At 32.0% G+C, this 24,813-nt stretch overlaps 1 protein-coding gene across 2 annotated transcripts in view; it reads right to left on the reverse strand.

The window, feature by feature from the left end:
* Positions 1 to 24,813, reverse strand: part of AGPS (alkylglycerone phosphate synthase) — a 138,475-nt gene that overhangs the window by 47,534 nt on the left and 66,128 nt on the right. For both annotated transcript variants that reach the window (XR_004233079.1, XM_031960414.1), the window contains exons 10-13: positions 22,534 to 22,642; positions 14,712 to 14,839; positions 3,820 to 3,871; positions 5 to 81 (exon numbers count right to left, since the gene is read on the reverse strand). Coding sequence is in view for 1 of the 2 variants with exons in the window: in XM_031960414.1 (XP_031816274.1) it covers positions 5 to 81; positions 3,820 to 3,871; positions 14,712 to 14,839; positions 22,534 to 22,642 (366 nt within the window). In the remaining variant the exon portion in view is untranslated. The remainder of the gene's footprint in view (positions 1 to 4; positions 82 to 3,819; positions 3,872 to 14,711; positions 14,840 to 22,533; positions 22,643 to 24,813) is intronic.

Here is a 24,813-nt window from a genome sequence, read left to right on the forward strand (position 1 = left end):
GTACCTTTGTGATGTAAAATTTTTTCAATCCATCCAAAAATGATGTAAAAATAGAGGAAACCTGAGGTTTAAGAGCAAGACCTAAAGTAGGGAAAAAGAATTGAACACTTTAAAGCAAAAATTGTGATTTTCAAGCAGCAAAAATATTAAGTATCATTTTTTAAATCTACTGACAATTTTTTAAAACAATTTTGAACTTCTAATCTAAAAAATTCCCAATGGATTTAACACTAATCAAAAGACAAGAATAATCCTATTTCTAAAATCCCTTTTCAGATTAAAAAACAACAAAAAATAATTAAATGTAATTAATACTCAATCTAAGTTAGATTATCTTTCAGTAACATGCTACGTACATAATAAAAGCCATTTCATTCATTTTTATTTCATAATGAGCAGCCAACCAGTAACTGGTTTCATTTGTATTTTTTTTTAATTATTCAGAAATCATTCAGATCAATCACCTAACATGAAGTCAATATCAAGTTTAGTTTAGTTTTGGTTATTTCTTAATGGTTATGCCACTCATGCAGAATTCTTGGCATAAAACTAGTCATTGCTTCTTTAATTACACGCGGAGAATTAAAATTGCCAGAATAGCATAAATGGTGTTTCAGTGTCTGTTAAATTAACATCATTGCCTCAGGACTGAGCTTAATTAGATGAAAGCCTTTTACTGTTTTTCCATTGTTTTCTGTTAGCAGCAACTTCTAAAACCTCCCATGACTGCTCCATTTTAAGGACCATACATCTGGCCTTCATGCTATGAGCCCAATTCATAAAAAGGTTAAGAACATGGTGTTTTAAAATCCTATTAAAACTACTTTAAAAGCTTAAATCCTTAAAATCTGAAATGAAAACAAGCAGCAGCATTCTACCCAACTACAAAAAGTGCTTTGCAGCAATGAAGTTAAAATCTTTTTATTCACAATATTTTTACATTGACATCAAATTAGTTTTACTCTTGGTCATCTGAATTTTGAATCCATGATATCCCTTTATCTAACATATTTTTGCTGATTTTCAATAAGAAATCTTTTGAAACCTAAAGATCAACATAATGACATTATGTGATAAAATAAGTAAATTTTTGTACTTCAATATATCAAGGCTTGTGACTTCACCATTTTAGATAATCCCACTAAGCAACATAGACTATAACCCTTCTATTAGTTAGTAGCTGGTCTTTAAAAGTTGATGCAACCAAAAAAAAAAAAAATCTATCATCCTTCAATCAGTCTGGTGATGAATCTTTCTGTCTAATTCTTAAACAACTTTTACAAAGTCTTTCAAACTTTACTGGGTCTGCCAGAGTTTGTGCTCCACTACCATAACCCTGAGAGTTACCACAAGGCCACAATAAGAAAGCACAGAAAGGTGTCTATTTCTTAGATATTTTATAAGTATATTATAGCATTATAAGGGGAAATTCCATTTAGTAAATTGTTTGCATTGATATTTCTTTAAAATAAATTACCTTAATTTTTTTCCCGGTATACGTCCTGAGAGTCATCAAAACATAGAGACTGAATTAAAAGACCTACATAGAATTAAATTGGAACTTTGATTTGGAAACATTTCCTGTCTCTAGTATCTACTCCAAAAGGATAATTAACAATGTTAGAAGAATTACACCTATAATTTGGGACAAATTAATTTTTGTTAATTGGTATTTTAGTGTGTAAACTGTATTTATCAGAGTATATTAGTTGCAACATTTTAATTTGTTTGAATACCTACATTTTTAGCTCAGGCCTGCATTGAAAGCTATCTACATTTTCCTCTCATTTTTCCTATAAATTGAGGTGAAAGACAGAAGGTAAAAACTCCAATGTAAACAAAAATATGGCAAAATAAATCCACTTATGTATGCAATCATACACATATGTGACATGCCTGGAGGATGAATAGATTAGAAAATGGCCAAATGAGTGTTCCTAAGATGAATCCCAACAAGTTCTCAGGTATAGTTCTAAAAGTTTGAAAAGTCCTCCTAGGTAGTCCCACAAAAACTGGGTGTGTCATTGCTACTTTGTACTCCCAAAGTTGGTTCATTGACCTTTTTTGGACTTTATAATTTTGTTATTAAAGGTAAAAATGATCTTACAAAAGAGGGAAATGGAAGTTGTTGCTCCCACATAATTTAAAAGGAATGCTGGGTAGAGAAAAAAATGGAAACACTCAGCACCAAGCTTTATCTAGCTAGATTTGTTTATAATTCTGTTCTGACAAAACAAGTACTTACTAACAAATTCCAAACAAAACCATATCCAAAGGAAAGGAATACAGTTTAACAGATTGAAAGCTGGCTCTGGATATTAATTGTGCAAACATGGGCAAGTTTGCTAGGTTCTTAGTGCTCTAGACAACGTTTTAAGAACACTGTTGCAGAGCATTGTAATCTCCCTGCGTTGACAAAATCACAGGCACAATTTTTAAAAAAAGTTTTGTTTTTATCTAAACATTCAGAATACTAAGAAAGGTTTATTTCTGAAAAGAAAATCTATTTAGAAAGTCCCTTTAAATGGTAGTGAATAAAATAAATTTATAAATGCAACAAGATAATTGATAGAAGAAATCATACTTTATAAAAGTGGCAAGTCTATTTACTCTCAAAAATAATTAAAATATACAGGAATTAGTGACTACTCTTCAATAATTTCTCAATGCCATTTTACTTCAAGATTCACTGGGATAAGAAGATATCTTCTGCCCAATTTAATTTAAAACTTTTATTTTGAATTAATTCTCTCTTCTCTTCTGTCTCTCTCTCTCACACACACAAACACCATTTTCACCAACAAATCTAATAACTGATATTATGATAGAGATTCTATTTACAAAATCAGTACCTAACCTGACAAAACTCATACTGATAACTGGAGTACACAACTTAAAAGGTCCTATTAAATACTATCCAGATAAAATGAGACAAATGCATTAAAAAATGAAATGCAGATAAGTGAAATGGAATTAAATCTTTTTTAGATACTAAATTATTCATTAAGTAAGTCAAAGAAATGGCCATTTGTATGTAGCTAAAAGAATTTTTTGAAACTTTTAATATATAACATTGGATCCAAATAGCTACAGTTCTGTACACCTATGAATGTTCTCCCAACAAAGTCACCCAAATATACCTCCATAGAAACACAAAGAATTGATTTATCCTGTCTTTCACTGTTTGGCTTATTTTTTCTTCTTTTTTGGAAGGGAAAGCTTTGGTGGAGGTGGCCCACAAAAGGTAGATTTTTCTAGGGGAATAGGTTACAGACAAAATGAAAGGATACAATAGATACCGAGAGTGGTAAATATGAAATAACAGTGGGAGAGCATATGAAAGACAACTTCCTTCAGTGGAACTCATAATTACTCGTAGAAAGGGAGCACCCCATGAAATTGGGACATATTTGGGTATGTATTTGTTTTAGGATAAGAGTTCCTAATCTTTTTTGTACTATGAATCCATTTGTCAGTCTGGTGAATCCTCTGAATCCTTTCTGGAATATTTTGCTGCCTGCCTTTCTAATTGAAAGAATTGTTGAATTCCCTCCCTCCCCTCCCCACCCCGATTCAATTTCATAAACTCACAGAAAATTATTATCAGGTTAAGAACCCTGGCTTTAGAGGAGTTATAAAGAATGCGTGATCTAATAAGTTAAATTAAACATTTGTATATAAATACCATAGAAACAACAAAAAACAGAAAGTCAGTGGCTGAAATTTTGTTAACATTTTTAAACAAAGAAGGGGATAGATGAATTATAAGAATGAATTAAGCTGATAAACAACTTTACAAAGTAGCATTCCTTAACTTACCAAACTGAAACTGCATATTGTCCATGAGACGAATTGATGCAGGTGCACATCTCTGTTCAAAAAGAAAGATCAAAAATGGATTTTAAAATATCCATTATCCAAAAAGACTATTTGTTGAGAAGAAACTTATTTGTCCAAATGTATTATGTCAAGTAAACAAGAATTTCATTAATAAAATAGAAGTTTTATAGTAATTTGTACAAAATCAAATAAAGCATGATGAAAATACATACAATAAAGTGAAAAGATAAAATGAAAGAAAAAAAAAAAACTGGATCAACAGGGAAGGTGTGCAGGCTCATTTTTGTTGTTTCTTTTTAAATAAAAAGGGTGCCCCAATGCTATAAAGATAAAATAGTAATAATTCACAGGGCAAAATCCTCAAGGACTTTACTATAAAACTAAACCATGAGATAAGTAGGAAATTTAATAAAAATTGAATAAGTTTTCTAGAGTATTATTACTTTTAATCATTACTGAATTTGTCATCTGGTACACACTATTCCTAAAATATTGGCACACATGAGCAAAACTGCTAGAAGGTTTTGTGAAGCAGAACATTTTAATTCATTTGAACTTATCTGCAACAAATACCATTATAAAATATCATGCTCTACACATTTTAAATTAATAATGTGAAATTACATGACTTATTAATTCCCTTTTGGACTTTTTTTGTTCATTTAAAAAACGGAAACCACATATAAAGTTTCTAGAATTTCAAAATCCTTTAACTGGGTTACAAGAGGCATCAAAGTATATATTAATTTTCTCAAACAAAAATAAAGCACATATTCAATGAAATAAACTAAAAATCTGCTACATATTAACATGATATATTATTTCCTTGTATTAGAGAAAAACAGGTAAGCAGCTATTCAATTTTGTCATGCTTTTAAAAAACTCAACATGTTGTTCAAGTCAACAAGAAGTAAATTAGCTAATTTCTCTACACTAAAATGAAATTAACTATATTACAAATGAAATTTTTAGCTTTTGCATAAAATTTTGAAGTGAACAAATTTCTATTATTTTAAAAGTCACAATAAATTAACATTAAATAATTATACATTTTTATAATTTAAAACAGGGTCATTTGCCAATCACTCTTCTTAGGCTTAATAGTTTTTTTTTTTTTTTAAATTCATTAACTAACTATTCAACATGAAAAAGAAAACAGGAAAATTTTGTCATTAGTAATACTAAGGAATACATGTATTACAGAAATTACTTTTAAGCCTTTAAAATTAAAATGACAAAGTTTATTGTTATTTTACATGTTAAAGAGTTTAATTCTTCAGTTTTCATACTAAGTGCCAAATTTCATTCATTACAAGGAAGTCCACAATGGATCTACAGAAAGAGCATTTGGTGATCCATTTATAAAATCATAATAATACTTTTTAATCACATAACACTTGATTCTTTTAAATCTACAAGACAACTATATTAAGTAAGCAAAATGGGCATCATCATACCTACTTTATCCATCAAGGAATAGTGGCTCAGAAAGAGTTAAATGGCCCACTCACATAGTATAAGATCTGAGAACTAAGCAGGTTTTCCTATTGTAATTTGGTTCTCTTACTAGTGAAGCATGTTGCTTTTATATGCATAATAAATATCTAAAAGTAAAGTTATAAAGAATTTGTTATATATAGCACGTGCAATAGTTATGAGTAATGCTTTAAAATGAAAAATAACAAATCTGATATTTTAACATTTTTAAGCAATCAAGTTGAACTATATTGGCAGATATGCAAATATCTAAGGAATTATAATTTTCTCAAAGTGAGGAAAATCTTAGGGTAGGAAAAGCCTCCATTAAAATCACCACCATTCTATGACTTGAAAGAAGTCCTAGTAAACTGCCAGAAGCACAGATGTTGAATGATTTATCCAGGATCACACTTGTATCCGTTGATACATAATTTTTTTGGATAATTTACCATAATTTATCTTTGTAAATATAATTTCAATGTAATTACAGTCATTAAATTTTACTTTAAAATAAAAATTTTCATCTTACTAACTCTATGTTTTTTGCCTTGTGGATAAAATATAAGTTATTATTAACAATTGGCACAATTTGATTCTTCAAGGTATTATTAAATACCAGTCTTTCTATTGTTAAATGCCAGAGGAATTTGAAACTTGGTCTTCCTGGCTTCAACTTTAATATTCTATTCATTTACTATGCTGCTTCTATATAAATGGATAAGAAAAATTTTTGTTTAACTCTATTACTGATGATGAAAATAATAGATCATTTTGATATATTACTTAAAAGTACATTGAGTATATTTTCTACAGTAACCCTCTAATAAATGACTGAAAAGTATTTATTAAAAGCAAAACAGTTTCTGCTCTTAGAAAAGGTAATAAACCCTTTCAGCTACAAGTCAGATACAAAGACCTAGTGGTCCTTATGATACAAATGTAAAGCACACGACCAGGCATCTATTTCAATATCACTTAAATTGCAAAAAACATATCTGTTTCTGAAATTCAACCATTTGAGAGTGCCCAAGACTTTGGTGCTAAGAATTTCCTTTCTGGGTCTACCATAGCTGTGGTTGCAGATGAGGCAGTGGCTATAGTATCTGAAAAAACAGTTACCAGATAACATCTTTACTGGGTTAATTCCCTAGATAACAACTATGAACTCTGCTAATAGCAGAGTTATTCAATTCCCACATTTCTTGAGCTTGATGCCCAAGGCTTTCACCACCAGAATTCCAGGAGCATGATGGTCACAGTGGTAGTAGAGGACTAGCATATGGTACCTTCTATCATAACATTTGCTGCTCAGGGTGATAGTTCTGGGGGCCAGGCTGGGAGCAGGACTAGTGGTCTGGCGAGCACTGCTGTTCCTAAGGTTATTTTCAAGTAGGTGTTGTAAAAGTTATTATTAATTATTTTTATAGATAAGAAAATAAAGGAATTAGAACAGAGTATGATCATATGCCTAATGGCATATGATTATAAAATATATAATCCAAGACTTTAAGTTAGGAGACTTGGGATTCAAATTTTTGTGTTCATTCCAAGCTACAATTCCTAAAATAGCAAGATATATTATATACTTCAAGAGGAATAAAGTAATACTTAGACTGGTTTTCCAAACACCAAAGGAATTTATCTCTACATCTAGTTATGTAAATGCCTTCTCAGTACTTAAAAACTCATTCATAATTTAAAAAGAAAGTAATGTATAATAGTCAAAACCCAATATATACAATGATTTCAATGATATTAAAATTATTTCTGATTTAAAAACAAAACATGATAAATTGCTCTGCTCAGTCTGCTCAGGCTTTTTTTTTTTTTTTTTTTTTTTTTAAATCATTTTGATATATCCCAAACTGGAAACAAATATGACTCCAAAGATGAGAAAATTCAAGGAAAACACTTTATCACAATTTGTTTAGCACGTAACTTTACAAACTTTTTTTTATCATATAGGATTTTATTCCCCCTCCACTTAGAGGTTTGAGTTTTGATATTAAGTTTATAGATAAGGTAATTTTTGATTACCTTGACACAAACCCCAGTAAATATTTTTTCAAAATTAAGAGTAGCAAAAATGCTAACAAGTGGTGCTCTAAATGCAATCTCACATTCATTACTCAAGCAAGAACAGAAATATACAGAGATGAAAATGAAAAAAAATCAGTTATTTGCTTTAAGTGACCTCTGCTGGTAGGTGTGCAGAACCACCTTAAAAGCTTATGCCCAATTTTTGCACTAAATGATGACAGCAATTTTTTTCTTGTTTAACAGAAATGAGATCTTCATAGTCACTTCACCATTACCAATTTGCACTCTGTATTTAAATGATCAGTAAGAAAATTACAGAAAAATATGGTAACACTAAATATCAAAATGTTAGTAACTATTTTTCTTCTAAGTAAAAGAATAGATTTGTTAGCTCTCTAAAGCTTGAACATTATTATATTCATACAAAACTGCTTGTGTCTTCTTATAACCCTTTTCAAGATACCAAAGCTAAAAGACTGACTTGACTAAAGTATTAGAAAAATACAGATAATCATTTATTATTATTTCTGTTTAAGACTCAGAATTAATATTGTTTAAAAAAAAATAAAGTTGTGGGTCAAACAAAAAAAAATCATTCAAAAATTTTTTCAACAAATACATACTTTATTGTTAAACATCAGAAGATAGTCATAAAACAGATTACAAAACTCAATCAGCTTCAACTCTAAACCATATATTTTTGCTCCTCAATTGTTTAAAAGAGAATCAATACTAGATGATATAAACTGTTCTCAACTGAACATGAATGAGAGATTGCTACTCAGGGTGGAATGCTAGAACATGAGGTAGAAGAGGGGAATGTATGTGCAATGTAAAGAAAAACATGTAAAAATATTTATCAGTTAGGTTACTCAAGTAACCTAAATCTAAGCATATGCTTACAACAAATTAATGGTAATAAATAATTTAAATTACAATCTGCTAGAGGGCAGGAACCATCTTCCTTTAACTTGCATAGAATCAATGATATTCTGCCAAATAATGCTGGGTTTTTAAATAATTCAATTATGAATATCCTTAACTATATCTTCTAAAATCAATGTAAGAGTATTTTTATTACTCAATGATAAGAGATATCTGAATTTTCTGATGGAATAAAATGAATATGTAGTGACAATGAGTTTTTCTTGCTAATAAACTGTTGTTGTTGCCACAGACTTTTAAAGCTAAAATCTAGATTCATGATAATAAATACTATGATGTATCTAAGGCTATTCTATATCTAAGTATTTTCAATTCATTTGCAAGTGTTATCTTACCTTATATTTGCACAAGAACAATAAGAAAAACCCAGAAGTCTTCTTTTAATGGCTGAGTTCCCTACTTGCCCCTGAACAGTTTGAAAAAGAAATTCTATTTTCACAAAAAGATGTATGTGACTAAAATAATCTAAAATGGAAAGGAAATAATTAAAATATTTTCCTCCTTATTAAAAGAAAAATGGCATGATAGGTAGGCAGGTAGACAGACAGATAAGAGTTGATAAGCTCTTATAAACTAAAGACGCATAAATAAGCCCCTCTTAATCAAAGGATTGGCTTTAAGGTTAATCCATGTTGTTAGATGGGGCTCATAAAAATAAGAGTCATAGAATATTTAGGAAATACAATACTAATATAGCAATGGAACATATAGCTACAATGACTTTAAATTTATTCCCTGTAAAAAAAGTCAGCTGCTTTCAAAATTTCATACTTTGTCTGATACAGAATTAAATATCCTAACAGGATTTCATTTTTAATTTTTCTCCAGTAGGGACATTGGCAACACTCTCTAGAGACAGAGAGCAGACAGATCCAGAGGCAGAAGCACAGAGACAGAACAGAGACACAGAAAGGAGGAAGGGAGGAAAGGAAGAAGAGAAGGGGGAGAAGGAGGGAGGTGGAGGGAAGGAGGAAATCAATGACTTCATATTCTTCTACATTTAATTGAATTCCAACGTAAAGCTCCATGAATTTTTGTTGTTGTTTTGTTTTAAGATTTTCTGTTTTATTTGTGGCAGGACAGCAGAAGGGGAAGTTTAGGAAATCCATACATATAAAAATATTTTGCACTCTTGATAGGGAGATTCTCTCTGTACTGCAGATTTGCAATTCCTTTGTAACTTCCATTCAGTTTCCAACAGCACTAAGAGGATCAATGACTTGTTCATGGTCAACAAAGTTAGTGTGTGCCAGAGGTAAGACTTGAACCCAGGCTACCCTGACTCCAAGGGTAATGCATGCTTACTAAATGAAAAACTTAATTAACTAAAAAATTCTACACTGTGAAGTTCACAGTAGGTACTAAGAAGCCCCAAGTTAGCAAAAGCTCCTTTAGAGGTTAATGGTTCTAATGATTTGGTTTTATATATTCTAATAACATTATTCTAATAATGGTTCTAATAATTTAATTTTATATATTCTTATAATTTTTATTCTAACAATGATTTCTATTAACTTAGTTTTATATTTTTAGTAATTTAGTTTATTTAATTTTATATATAATTTAGTTTTATGTAGAAAAAATTTTTTATATAAAATTTAGTTTTACACATATATGTATTAGAATCTCAATAATTTTCAAAAGAGAATACAAACAATAATATATAGCACAAGGGTACTTTATATTTTATTGAAATGAAGTGCCTCATTTAATAATGCATGGCACAGTCTGCTAGTTTTGTTTATTAGTTTAAAAAAATTAAACCTTCTCTACTCAATTAAATATTTTTTATCATTTTCCCTAAAAAACAAAAAGAAACGAACAAAAAACTCCAAAAGGCACATCTCTACCACCACCACAAAAGTCAACAGAATCTGAATGGTACAAAACATTATGCCTGGCAAAAGGATTAGTTGATGAATATCTAAAGAACTGTCATAATTACTTTGGCATGGGAAGTGGGAGGAGGACAGAGAAGGTAGAGGATATAGGCGTTTCCTAAGAAAGAAAAGCCTTAAGAATCAATCACTTACCAATCTACTTGAACAAAGTTGGTCACTGTACTGGACTGCCATTTATCAGATATAATCACATTAATCTTCTACTGTATCTTCCTTTCTACCTCCTCATAGGCAGTAGGGTATTGAAAGAGACTATTTCCTCATGCAGAGAAGAAAGAATTTAGTAGAATTCTTCTGCAGTCAGCAAAGAGTTTCTTAGTAAAATTCCTTTAGTGATGAAGATATATACTTTGCTATTTGTAAAAAATGAATTCTTCTTGCCCAGAGATACTCATCCAAAATATAGGTTGCCATTTCCAATGCAACTTGAGTGTGAAAAGTATCATAAAATGGAAGTGTTAAGACATGACAGTGAAGGATTACAAGCAGCCAACTCATTATTCAATCAGGAATTTGGCACAATTATAAACCATGTGCCATCTATTTTAATTGATCTTAATTCTTTTGCTATCCAATTGAAATTCTAAATCCTAGATTGAATGATTAAGGTTTAAAACCTTATAATTTATTGTTTTTCTATCTAAGAGTACTTATACTAAGGATGATTTCTAATTTTGAGTTATAATACAAGAGGAAAGGTCTATATATATATATATATATATCTTGGAAATTAATGAACAAATGTACATTTACAATTACATGTACATACGAAAGATGTCTTTTAAATATGTCTGAACATGAAACTTACAGTCAGTTGAAATATGTCTGAATTGAAAATGAGGTCTTTTCTCTTGTGGCCCATAAGTAAAATATACACCCAATAATAGTTTGCATATTCTGAGAGAAGAATAATGACATAACAAATTAGGTAGTGTTATTTTTAAGGAAATGCAATCCACTGGACATTCTTGGGATCTTTCTCTAGGTTTCCTTGGCAGTACATAGATAACTACATCATAAGATCTATCTGTAATCCTCTTCAAGTCATATATCTTTTTTATTATATGTTTTACACCACTTTTTGTATGTAAGAGTTAGCTGTTGGTATCTCAACCAACTTATTTGCTCATAATGTACTATCTCATTGATTTTTTGGGTGACAATTTTGATGCATCAGAAATAGTTTTTCAGTGATATAGTATCAATGGAAAAACACTGATGTCAAAATGTCAAGAAGAAATATGAAATCTTTAAAACTGTTGTGCCACTGAAAAAAAGTTAACTTACAGGCTTTCTTCCATTCAATTTTGGACCTAGTTCATTTTCTATCTACATTATCTGTATAATGAGATCAATTTAATATGCTGGATTTACATTGGATTAGCAGATTTCTTCACCCACTTGTTTTTTCTGGCTAGATAATAGGTGAGAGCTTTTTAAAAATTGTACATTTCATTGAAGAAGTAATCAATACAATAATTTGATGCAATCAGCAAAATTCCAACTATGAAAACTTTGCCAATTCAATCACTCAATAAACATTTGTTAAAAAGTATGTACTACCTTCCAGGCACTGTGCTAAGCATAGGGGATATAAATTCAGGCAAAAGTTCCTGCTCTCAAGGAGTTCACAATATAATAGAGGAGACAACATGCAAATAAGTAAGCACAGACAAGCTATGTAGAAAAGAAATGGAAAATAATTAACAGGATTATATGAAAAAAAAAAAAAAAAACTGTAGAATTAAGAGGAACTAGAAAAGGTTTCCTGTAGAAAGCAAGGTTTTAGTTAGGACTCGAGGGAAGCCAGGAGACAGAGAAAAGAAAGGAGAAAATTCCAAAGATGGAAGACAACCAAGCTAAAATGCACAGTCTAGAAATGGAGGGTGTTTGTTTGTAAAACTCACTAGATTGAAGAATATATGCCAGGGAGTAAAGTGTAACATAAGATTAGAAAGGTAGGAAGGGGCTATATCATAAAGGGCTTTGAACACCAAATGGAGGATTTTATATTTGAGTCTGGAAGTGATGGAGAGCCAATGGAATTTATTAAGAAGATGGAAAATGTGGGTTGATCTGTACTTTAAGAAAATCACTTCACCAGCTAAATGAATTATGGATTGGAGAAAGAAGATACTAGAGCCAAGCAGAGGATTGAGGTGATCTTCCATCTGAACTCTGTCAACTAACAGGAATGATTCAAATCCATTTTGGGAGAAATGTTTCATATTTATATACAAAAATATAATTACTCAGATCTCCAAAATCTTAAATTCATCTGTATTCATCTTTATAAAAAAAGAGACTAAAATAATGTATAAACTTTCTAGAATGTAAATATCATTTAATGTTCTTCTAATTGTTAAGTATTTCCCTATCAAAAGATCAAGTTCTACTACAGTTTCTTTTCAATAGCGCTTTTCCACGATGTTTGGAATGTTCTCTCTCCTTAACTCCAACTCTTGGCTTCTGTGAAGTTTCAGCCAACATCCCACCTTCTCTTTGTTAATCATCTCCAATTTATCCTGTATATACTTTGTTTTTACATAGTTGCTAAGATTTTCTCTCTTCCATTTGACTTTGAGCTCCTTTGAAAGCAGGGAGAATCTTTTAACTTTTTTATGTTTTACCTACATTCAGTAAAGTACCTGACAATAAAAGGAACTTAATGTTTTCTAATAATGTGATCTTTTATACTTAAGTATATACTTCTATTATATTCTGAGGGAGCAGATTTTATTATAATTTAATTTTTGTGTTTCAGTTTTTGTCCAAATTCATAATCACTGGAGTATTCAGCAAAACTCTCACTTTAACATTTTGTGTAGAAACTCCTTAATATTCAGTGCTATTTATTATCTCAAGACATCTCTCTTATAATTGGTGAACTTCTCAATACTGTTTTAATAAAATTAAAAGGCTAAATATTCCCTTATAATTTTGGATTTTTTCAAGTACCAGAGCAAATTCATTCCTCTTCTCAAACAACTCTAGATCAACCCATTTTCATTTTGTTTCTACTTGTTAATTAACAAGAATTTATTGAATTTTGTCTTAGAATACATTCAATTAAATTAACTTAAAATAAACTTAAATTAAAAATCAGAACTGAAAATGTGTTTTTTAGTCTTAAAAGCTGTCTTCGTTTAACATGATGCTATGAAAAAAATGCCATCTTTATAAAGATTTCTAAATCTTTCATTTATCCATTTTTGTTAGATTACCAAAACCAGAATATTTTTGTTTGGGTGGTTAAACAAATATCTTGTTTGAGAAAAAACAAATGAATCTCTGGGGATAAAGGAGAAAAGGGTGATCTTATTATCAAATATCTCTGATAAAGGTTTCATATGGAGGGGAGGGGAAGAATACAAATAACTTACTGAAATATCTAAGACCAAAAGTCAGTGAACAGAAACAAGTGTTCTCAAAAAGAGAACTGCAAACTATTAATAACTACATGGGAAAAAATGTTCTAAATCATTCATAAGGAGAAAAATGCAAATAACAATTCTGAGGTTTCACCTTAGCCAGCAAACGAACAAACTATAGAGACAGTGTTAGAGGAATTTTGGGAAAATAAGCATGCATTGTTAGTTGAGCTGCAAATTGCTTCAACTATTCTGGAAGGCAATTTAGTATTACATAAATAAATTGGCTAATAAAAATTCATATTCTTTGACCAACAGACTCCACCTGCTAGGTATATACACAAGTTACTCTCCCCCCGCCCCGCAAAAAAAGAAAGGTTCCATATATACCCAAATACTTATAGCATTACTTCCTGTGGCAACAAAGAAATGGAAACATGTAGATGTCCACCAATTTGCAAAGGGCTAAATAAATTGTGCAATATGAATGTAATGGAAAGTTACTATAATAAGCAAGCATAATGAATACAAAGAAGCACAAAGATTTGATATAAAGCAAGTTTAGAACAGTAATATATACAATGAATATAATATAGAAGACAGAAGTTAAATGTTATGATATTTTAAAAATGAGCTTGACCTCTTTTGCACAAAGTGAAGAACAACTGATATATCAAATTTTTTTCAATTAGCTGATTGGTTTTGTTGAATTTTTTTCTCATTTTCTTTTTTAAAAATTCTTCATCATAAGAGATGGCTCTTGAGGAAGAAAAAGGATAAATAGAAATCCTGGCAATGTAAAAACTAAGACCATCAATAGTTACTCTTAAAAGAACATAAAAATATCCAAATAAAACCAATTAAAGATAAAAGATTGTTAATCTTACTCTGACTTAAAATAATGCAGCACTCTTTAACTTAAGAAATGAGTCACAATTACAAAAAAGAGTTAACTAAACAATATGAGATTTGGGGAAAAATATTCTTGAGATGAACTTAAAAAGATCACACAAAAATATAATACAAAGTAAAAATTTTATTAAAATATCATATTGTTTCAAAATGTAAAAGTAATTTATAATTTTCAATCCCCAAATTTTATATTATGTAATAGAATTGAGGAAGGATATTTTACCTGTTTTGCAATTTCTCTTAAGCAGGCTACTCCTCGTTCAAAATTAGGGAAGGCTACTGAGCCATACTTTTGGTATTCAGGGACTGGTCTGATTTTTATTGTAGCTTCTGTAACCACACCAAGAGTTCCTATAAGAAGTAAAAGTAGGATTTGATTAATTTGTCATGTAATTTTTATACCATTAAAAAAATCTTTTTAACAGGAGAAAGGAATACCTAAGTAAACATATAAAATATTTAAAATACTCAAGTAGTTCCCATAATTTTCTATACCTTTTAGCAATATCATCATGCTTATATGTATATATTCTATACATATATATGTATGTAGTGTTTAAGTATGCATTATGTATTTTAAAACACTTTCACCATAACATTCAGAATAACTGAATCACATTTTCTTCTATTAAGTGATGGGTATAGGAGAGTCTTAATATAAATCAGCAACTTATCAGTAATATACAGTCTCAGAGGATTTTCTATACCAGGGATTAAGTAACTTGCTGGTAATCACAAAGCTATTATGTGTGAAAGTTAAGACTTGCACTCAAGTCTCTAACTTGAAGCTTACATCAAAATATCAAAATGCTTTATGCATATGAAATTCATTAAGATTATAACATCATAGGAGCAGCTAGGTGCCACAGTGGATAGCGTATCAGCCCTGAAGTGAGGAGAACCTGAGTTCAAATGTGACCTCAGACACTTAACATGTCCTGAACTGTGTGACCCTGGGCTAGTCACTTAACCCCAATAGCCTCAGGGGGAAAAAGATTCTAATATTATGAAGCATAAAAGCTAAGAAGAAATTAGGAGAGAGTTTTATAAACTTTTTTTTAAAGAAGCTACAGATTACTATATTTATGAGAGATGAGCAGAAATACACACACACACACACACACACACACACACACACACACAAAATGAGTGAAGTTATAATGCAGAGGTTTGTGGGAGTGAAAAAACTAAAAGCAAAATTTGTAGAGAATACTTCTATTTACCCTTTACCTGATTATTCATACACAGAAAAGCCAAAGAATATCCTATACAAACTCCAGTGGCTTCCTCTTACCCCTAGGAACATTGTACAATTATTCTCCTACTCTCTCTTTCTACTGAACAGTGGACTAATTGTACATCTGTTATCCAATTCCAATTAGGCCTTTAATGCAGCAAGCCAATCTATCTTGCACTCCCTTCCTAAAACTGTAATATAACTTTTAATAGTTTCATCATTCAACTAAAGCTACTCTTCTCCACAACATTCAATGATCTCACTATCTAAATCTTACTCTTAGTCCTCAATCACCTTAGCCTCTCTGAAGCATTTGATAATTTTGACTACTGCCTTCTAAACACTCTTTGATCTTGAATTCAATGATACTGCTTTCTATTGATGTGAGGTATCTTACCTATCTATGTGGACACTCCTAAACTTTCTTTTTGCAGAATCATCATCTATATCACATCCCCTGATGTATATACCACAGGACTCTTTCCTATGTCCCTCTTCCTTCTTTTTTCATACATGTCTAGTTGGTGATTTCATTAGTCTCATGGATTTAAATTATCTAGACACAGTCTTTCTCCTGAACTCCTTAAACAGATGTCCCAAAGGCATCTCAAACTCAGAATGTCTATAACACTCCATATATACCAATCAATTAACAAATCTTTTTATTTCTAACACAATAGCATGTTTAACATCCATGTTCTTCTCTCTATTCATACAATCACTAACTTAGCTCAAGCTCTCATCATTTCTTATCTGGATAAGTGCAATAGCTTCCTATTGGTCTGTCATCTTTAAATGTTTTCTCATTCATTTTTTTTCCAGAAAACGTAATTTTCCTAAAGTACAGTTCTGACTATGTCTCCACTGTACACAGCAAACTCTCTAGTAATTCTAAGAGTAAAATTAAAGCACTCTGTAATTTAAATCGTTTCACAATTTGTCCACAATCTATATTTTTAACTTTATTACACATTGCTCCCTTTTATGTACTCTAAGTCTAGGTGATCTGACCTTTACACTATTCCTTCTGTCTCTGTACCTTTGCATAAAGTATTGTTAAGAATGGATTCTCATAAATTTACTTCCAGGACTCTCAGAATCCCTAATTTCCTTAAGGTTTTAGCTTAAGTATCAACTTCTATGTTAAGCCTTTCCTGTTCCCCACAGCTGCTAATACATACTGTCATCATTCTGTTTTGTACATACATTTAAATACACACCTAAACACTATCTCTGTATCTCCCCTGACAGAATGAAAGTTCTTTGAGAGCAAACAATATTTTACTTTTGTCTTTAATGTCTGACATAGAAGAGGGTCTTAACAAATGCTATTAAATAAATGAATTTCCATGTTATAAAACACAGTTTTCTAGCTTTTGTTCCCCTGGTTCTTTGACTCAATGTCCAGAGGAGAAAAAAATACTACTTCTCCCTATATTTTCATTCTTCTCTGGCCTAGTCCAACTCTTTCAAATTCAAAATCTTTTGTGCTCCCTTTTCTCTGGACATCCCCTACTACATTAACAAGTCTTGTTTCTTATCTCTTTACTTCCCTTTTGTTTTATCTTCTTGCTCTCACAAAAAAGTTGGTTCTTTCCAGAAGATAATGAATCTCAGATCTACTTCATTTATGTGTTCTACAGAGTTAGTCCACAAAGGGAAAAATAGTATATTTCTGTTCCTAATTCTCATTTCCAGTTTATACCTTTGTCATCATTATCTAACAGTCTGTCTATCTTCATGATTTCTCCACAAATTCCAAATCCTTGCTGCAGTCAATCCCAGGTTACTCTTCTACTTCCTTCCTTCCTTCCTCCCCCCCCTGCCCCCCCGCCCCAAGTACTTCAATATCTGGCTTAAGGCATCTCTCCATCTAAAACACTGCTCTAATAGTTGGGAATTTCAATATATATGTTGCTATTTCTTCAAATTTCTTCTTAATGTATTACTCTTTTAATTTTAATCTCCTTCAACCTACTGCTTTCTTCTTTGCCTTCAATAAAAATATTCGTATCTTCCCCATAGCTAACAAACCTTCATTTAATCTTGCCACTAACTCTAGCAATGTAGTTTAAAAAGTAGTTCATGCTTTTTCAAAGAGGACCAATGGCATCACAGGGTGATGTCTTAACTTGCATGTGAATTGGATTGAACTGAGGCAGAATTGTGCAAAGTCATTAGCCTCTCTCTCTCTTCCAGTCATTCAGGATAATTAAAGATGGCTTAAGATACAGTAGACAACTGTAGCATCTTCAATGACTGACCATACTCTAAGAGCTCCACAAAGACTGCTTCAGCTGCTTTTTTGGCTGGGGGAAGAAACTATTCTCATCCACCTAATTCACCAGGGAAAGTCATCAAATATTTGGGTAGACATTCCCCCTAACTCTTAGATTGATGTGGAGTCTATTAGTTGCTCTCAGCCTAGTTTAACCTATCTGTTGAGACACTTTTCCTGGGATGTGGCCACTATGCATGCTACAGCTTCTTGGAGTCACAACCATCTTTCTAGTATTTCCAAAAAGAATCTAATTAGTTTCATTATTTCTACTTCCCTCCTTTTCCAGTCCATCCCTTCACAGAGCTATCAAATTAATCTTCCAAAGATGTCTACCCTTTTCATTTTTCTGAATCAAAAATCTTCAGTTTCCTTTTTGTCTTTTAGGATTACAATAAGCCTAGCATTCAGAGTTCTACAAATGGGTCCTAATTCTATTGAACCAAATTTCATATACTCCTTTTCAGTCAAACTCAACTACAAGTTTTCCCCTGTACTTGAACTTCTTTGCCACTATGACTTTATGCAAGTGATACACAGAGTAAATGGGACAACTTATATAATTCCTTTCCTGATCTTCCTGATTTTTAGTGTTCTTTCTCTCTTGAAACTACTCTTTAGTTTATATTATTCCTTTGTATATAACTGGATTTATTTATCTGTCTCCATACTGAATAATTCCAGAAGAATATAAATTCTTTAAAGAAAATTGTTTTACTATGCATGCCCTTTGATCCAGAAGTGTTACTACTGGGCTTATATCCCAAAGAGATATAAGAAGGGAAAGGGGCCTATATGTGCAAAAATGTTTTTGGCAGCCCTTTTCGTAATGGCTAGAAACTGGAAATTGAATGGATGCCCATCAATTGGAGAATGGCTGAGTAAATTGTGGTATATGAATGTTATGGAATATTATTGTTCTGTAAGAAATGACCAGCAGGATGAATACAGAGAAGCTTGGAGAGACTTACATGAACCGATGCTAAGTGACATGAGCAGAACCAGGAGATCATTATACACTTCAACAACAATGCTATATGAGGATCAATTCTGAGGGAAGTGGCTATCTTCCCCAATGAGAGGATGCAAATCAATTCCAATTGATCAGTGATGAACAGAACCAGCTACATCCAGCGAAAGAACACTGGGAAATGAGTGTGGACCACAATATAGCATCTGCACTCTTTCTGTTGTTTTTTGCTTGCATTTTTGCTTTTCTTCCCAGATTATTTTTACCTTCTTTCTAAATCCAATTTTTCTTGTGCAATAAGATAACTGTATAAATATATATACATATATTGTATTTAACATATACTTTAACATGTTTAACATGTGTGGGACTGCCTGCCATCTAGGGGAGGAGGTGGAGGGAGGAAGGGGAAAAGATGGAACCGAAGTTTTTGCAAGGGTCAATGTTGAAAAATTACCCATGCATGTGTTTTGTCAATAAAAAGCTATAATAATAATTTAAAAAGAAAGTTGTTTATTTTATCATGCTCAGGATCATACAAACAGTAGGTACTCAATAAATGTTAAGGAGAAAAGCTAATAGGAATTCACAATATGCCAGTTTATTTTTCTTTCTTGATCAGATTACCTAGATTTTCAGAAGACAACTTTAATTCTTCTTTAATTCTAGAGAGGCTTTGGACTATGATAAACATGTTAGGTAAATGAGTTTTCAAAATACCAGAAATCAGAAATTAATTTATCCTAAAATTTCTTTTAGCCACCATGATAGCAATTTCCCTAGCTCCAAAAATATGATACATAACTGGGATAAGAATTTAAGAACTTATAAACTGGGAAAACATCTTTACAATCAAAGGTTCTGATAAAGACCTCATTTCCAAAATATATAGAGAATTGACTCTAACTTATCAGAAATCAAGCCATTCTCCAATTGATAAGTGGTCAAAGGATATGAACAGACAATTCTCAGACAAAGAAATTGAAACTATTTCTAGCCATATGAAAAGATGCAGAGAAATGCAAATTAAGACAACTCAGACCACTACACACCTCTCAGATTGGCTAGAATGACAGAGAAAGATAATGCTCAATGGTAGAGGGGATGTGGGAAGGGACACTGATACATTGTTGGTGGAATTGTGAATACATCCAACCCCTCTGGACAGCAATTTGGAACTATTCTCAGAAAGTTATCAAACTGTGCATATCCTTTGATCTAACAGTGTTACTACTGGGCTTATATCCCAAAGAGATTTTAAAGAAGGGAAAGGGACCTGTATGTGCAAGAATGTTTGTGGCAGCCTTCTTTGTAGTGGCCAGAAACAGGAAACTGAGTGGATGCCCATCAATTGGAGAATGGCTGAATAAATTGTGGTATATGAATATTATAGAATATTATTGTTCTGTAAGAAATGCCTAACAGGATGATTTCAGAAAGGCCTGGAGAGGCTTACATGAACTGATGCTGAGTTAAACGAGCAGGGCCAGGAGATCATTATATACTTCAACAACAATCTTATATGATGATCAATTCTGATGGGCCTGGCCTTCTTCAACAATGAGATGAACCAAATCAGCTCCAATAGAGCAGTAATGAACTGAACCAGCTACACCCAGGGAAAGAACTCTGGGAGATGACTATGAACAACTACATAGAATTCCTAATCCCTCTACCTTTGTCTGCCTGCATTTTTGATTTCCTTTACAGGCTTAATGATGCACTATTTCAAAGTCCAATTCTTTTTGAACAGCAAAATGACTGTTTGGACATGTATACTAATATTGTATTTAATTTATACTTTAACATATTTGACATGTATTGGTTAACCTGTCATCTGGGGGAGGGGGTCGGGGGAAGGAGGGGAAAAATTGGAACAAAAGGTTTGGCAATTGTCAATGCTGTAAAATCATCCATGCATATAACCTGTAAATAAAAAGCTATAATAAATAAATTTAAAAAAAAAAAAAGAATTTAAGAGCTTTTGGTCTTCGGAGGATAAAACTAAGCACTTTCCTGAATACGTATCTACAATTAAATATAAGCAACTGCAATACTTCCATGTTGATTAAAGAACTATAAGGAAAATTACAACAGTTTGGGCTTCACTTGTTTTGAAAGGTAAATATACCTTAGTGCACACAATGACAATTGTTGTCATTCTTTAATAATTATTTCTTCTCGACTACTTAAAGGTGTTCAAGAATAACCGTAAAGTCCATGAACGGGATATTAAAATGAAAGAATTGATCAATATTCCAGTGCTAACCAGATGGGCTATTCCAGATCATGACTATTTAGTATTTCCCACTAAAACATATAGAACATTTATCAAGTACATTTAAAGCAAGTGGCAAGAAAAAGGAAACAAAATACAAAATATTAATAAATTAAATTGTGACAGAAAAGCCATCTAGATCAAAATTCAGCATATCTGGGGCACTGGGGGAAAAAAAACACCAAGCATGAAACAGACAAAGGAGGAACAGAAAATACACAAACTAGAAACAAGGATCCCTTTATTAGGACTGACCTCTTCTCCTTCATTACATTATTCTCTTCTGATAACAAGTCTCCATGTCTGAGAGATACTGAAGGCAACATGTGCTAGACAAGTCAAAACATTACAACACCACTATGACCACCATCTTCCCTTCAGACCCTGATGGAGAAAGCCCAGGACTCTGAACCAAAGAGATGGGAAGAGCCCTGCTTCCACCCAGTGCCCACAACCCTCATCCTAGAAGCAGTCCCTGTAAAGCAGCAACCTATGAAATAATCCTACAGGGACTGGCTTAACATCAGAAACTGATAGGATTTTTATCAGTCAAAAAGGAATTTTTAAAAAGGGTACTGCCATCTGCTTTGTCCCTGCACACGGGACCCTTTGATATGACTTGCAGTTGAAACCTTCCACATTACTTTGGAAGACCAAAAGTGTTCTGATAAAGTAAAGGACAATGTTCAACTCACACTAGCATTAAGTTCACTAACTAAAGAATAGTATTTGATCACAACAAAATAGTAACAAATAAAAATAAATGTTAAAAGAAAGGGGAAAAATGATACTTGAATACAGATGATGGTCTACAAAAGCATACTCATTTTATAAGTCTGAATGCTACACAAGTGCTTGAGGATATGTACTCTCATAAAATGAACTTTTTCCTTTTTTTAATGGAATAACTTTAGGGTACACCTCAATTCTTTTGTCAATTTTAAGTATTAAAAAGAATATTCAATACTTAAATCAACAATTTTAATCTAAAACACACCTTTCTCTAAAATTGCAAATCAAATAAAAGCAAAAAAAGAGGGTTTTTTTTTTTGTCATTTGAAATGAGGCAAAATTTCTAAAATTTCTAAGAAACTTAATTAGATGTTTTCAGCCAAAAATTTCATATCAAAATTAAAATTATAATATATGTCATTTGGTAAATTTTTATTTTTTTTTAAATAAAATACAGTGCCTTTTTTCCTAAGTGCTCTAATATTATAATACAAAATCTAGATTCAAGAAAATCTAGGTCTCTGTATAATATGCTTATTTTATTATTTACCTTCAGATCCCAGAATGAAGTGATGGATATCGGGGCCTGTTGACATGCGAGGTACTTGACAGCTTTTTTCTATTACGCCTTTTGGGGTTACCATTTTTATATGAACCACCTGTTTTAGCATATTACATAATGTCAATTTTATACAATTATTTAAAAATACATATAAATTAATGTAGCAATAAAATAACACATGATTTTTTACAAAATATTGTCATAAATATTGGCTATAAATATGTGCTTTTGAAATGTGTAGAATAGAATTACCCATCTCATTGCCAGGCTTTATTCTAACCACCTGCCTTCACAGATAACAGAGAATCAAGAATGGCAAAGGGGAGTGAATTGGACCAGGTAAAAATGCTTAGTGAGGAAAGTAATAACTCTGCAATAGTACTATGTTTCAAAACTGTAAGAGAAGAGAAAAAGAGAAGGACCATTCTAAAATATGTAGTGTGAATAATTTCTCAGCTTAGCAAGAACTGGAAATATATAGGAAATACATAGAAAATATTTAGAATGGCTTTCTTGATAGATATAAAGAGGTTTACATTTTAATCACTGCATATAACTTTATGCACTTTACCAACAAAGGCATCTAAGGTCTTACAAGTATTTTCTTTACATTTGCTTTTTCAGTTTCTTTTATGCAAGTATGAAACAAACTTTGCTATGGTGTCTTATAGAAGCATCTTTTTATTCTGTTCAAATAAAATGCTTCATAGGTGACTAGTAAGTCTAATAAGGACATTTTAACATCAATAATTGGAACATAGGTAGGGATTTTATTAATATAAGGAAGGATGAGGAAATCCCCTCTAGCAATACAAGTCAGCACTCTATCTGAAACATATATTCTTTGAGAGTTGCCTAAAGCACTAAAAAGTTAACGAACTTGCCAAGAGTAACACAGCCAGCATTTGATGGAGACAGAACTTGAACCCAGGTCTTCCTCATTCTAATGCCTTATAAAATGTGCTACTCAACAGTATCTAAGTGATTACAATATGATTGTACCCTTTAGCTCTTCAGTGGTGGTTTGAAGGGATATAATAGTAAATATAATAATTTAAAGTAGAACTTAAATATATCAGTACACGTATTGCTTGGCAATAACTTATCTTTTCCTTATCTTAAAAAAAATTCAAAAAAGGTTAATTACAAAGAATAAAATTTCTGAAAGCAGCTGCATCACAGCTTTAAGAACAAGCACCTACTCCAGAAATACCCGGATGTTTGCATTATTTGACTAAATAATGATCAAGAAAGCCACTGAGATACTGCAGTGACTTCTTCCATCTCAGAACTTTACAGGCATCCAGGAAATCATGGGTAATAGGAAAGGTGAGTCACCAGTAAAACCAGTGTTATGGCAGAATGCTTCTAAGAGAAATTAGAGATGAATTAGGGAGCAAGGCTCTAAGTGCCTAACCTCAGTTCTGAGTTGCCAGAAAAAACCCTGAAGATCTACAATTGAAATGTCAAGATCCAGAACTGAGAATTCAAAGAACCAGAAATTTTGAACCTAAAACACCAAAATTCAAAGAATTCAAAAGCCCCAGAAGGCTGCCCAGGGCAAGACTCCTGATCACTTCATCCCAAAAGCCCCACATGGATAAGGAAAGAAGGAAAAGAAAAGAATGATTATCTAAATAGGTTGTTGTAGAGGCCTGAAACTATGGAATCAATGCACTGAGGTCAGGACTGCTGAGCACTTGAAGCTAACTTCTGATTGGACAGTACTCTATGGGCATATGCTTGGAAAATGGTCCTTTCCACTATCCATGCTGGCTCAATGATTGGTGTATAGAGGATTGAAGGAGGGAAGAGGAGGTGGAGAAAAGCTAGCCAGGGACACACTCTCGGCGGTAGAGGAGGGAAGGTGGTTGCAGAGATTGTTTCCATCCTGTTCAATCCTGAGTCTGGGGACCAAGAATAAAGATTGAGGACTTTTGCTTATCCTGACTTCGGCTGATTCTGGGATATCCTGGGTGCTAGCACGGTCGTTACAGGTTGTCTTTCAGACAACCAAGCAATAGTTGAAAAATTATCATATTATTATAAAACAATATCATTGTGCCATAAATGACAAGGTAGATTTCAGAGAACTCTGGAAAGCATGAACTCAGGCAGAGTAAAGTATTTAGACACAGAAGAACAATTACTGCAAGGACCGTAACATTTAAAAAAAAAAAAAATTTTAAAAGTCCTCTTAGAATACTGATCTACCACATCTCCAGCAGACCTAGAATGAAGTATAATATAGAAAGTCTCTCTAACAGA

This window comes from Sarcophilus harrisii, chromosome 3 (genome assembly GCF_902635505.1).
Source record: "Sarcophilus harrisii chromosome 3, mSarHar1.11, whole genome shotgun sequence".
In the NCBI taxonomy this organism is placed as follows: Eukaryota; Metazoa; Chordata; class Mammalia; order Dasyuromorphia; family Dasyuridae; genus Sarcophilus; species Sarcophilus harrisii.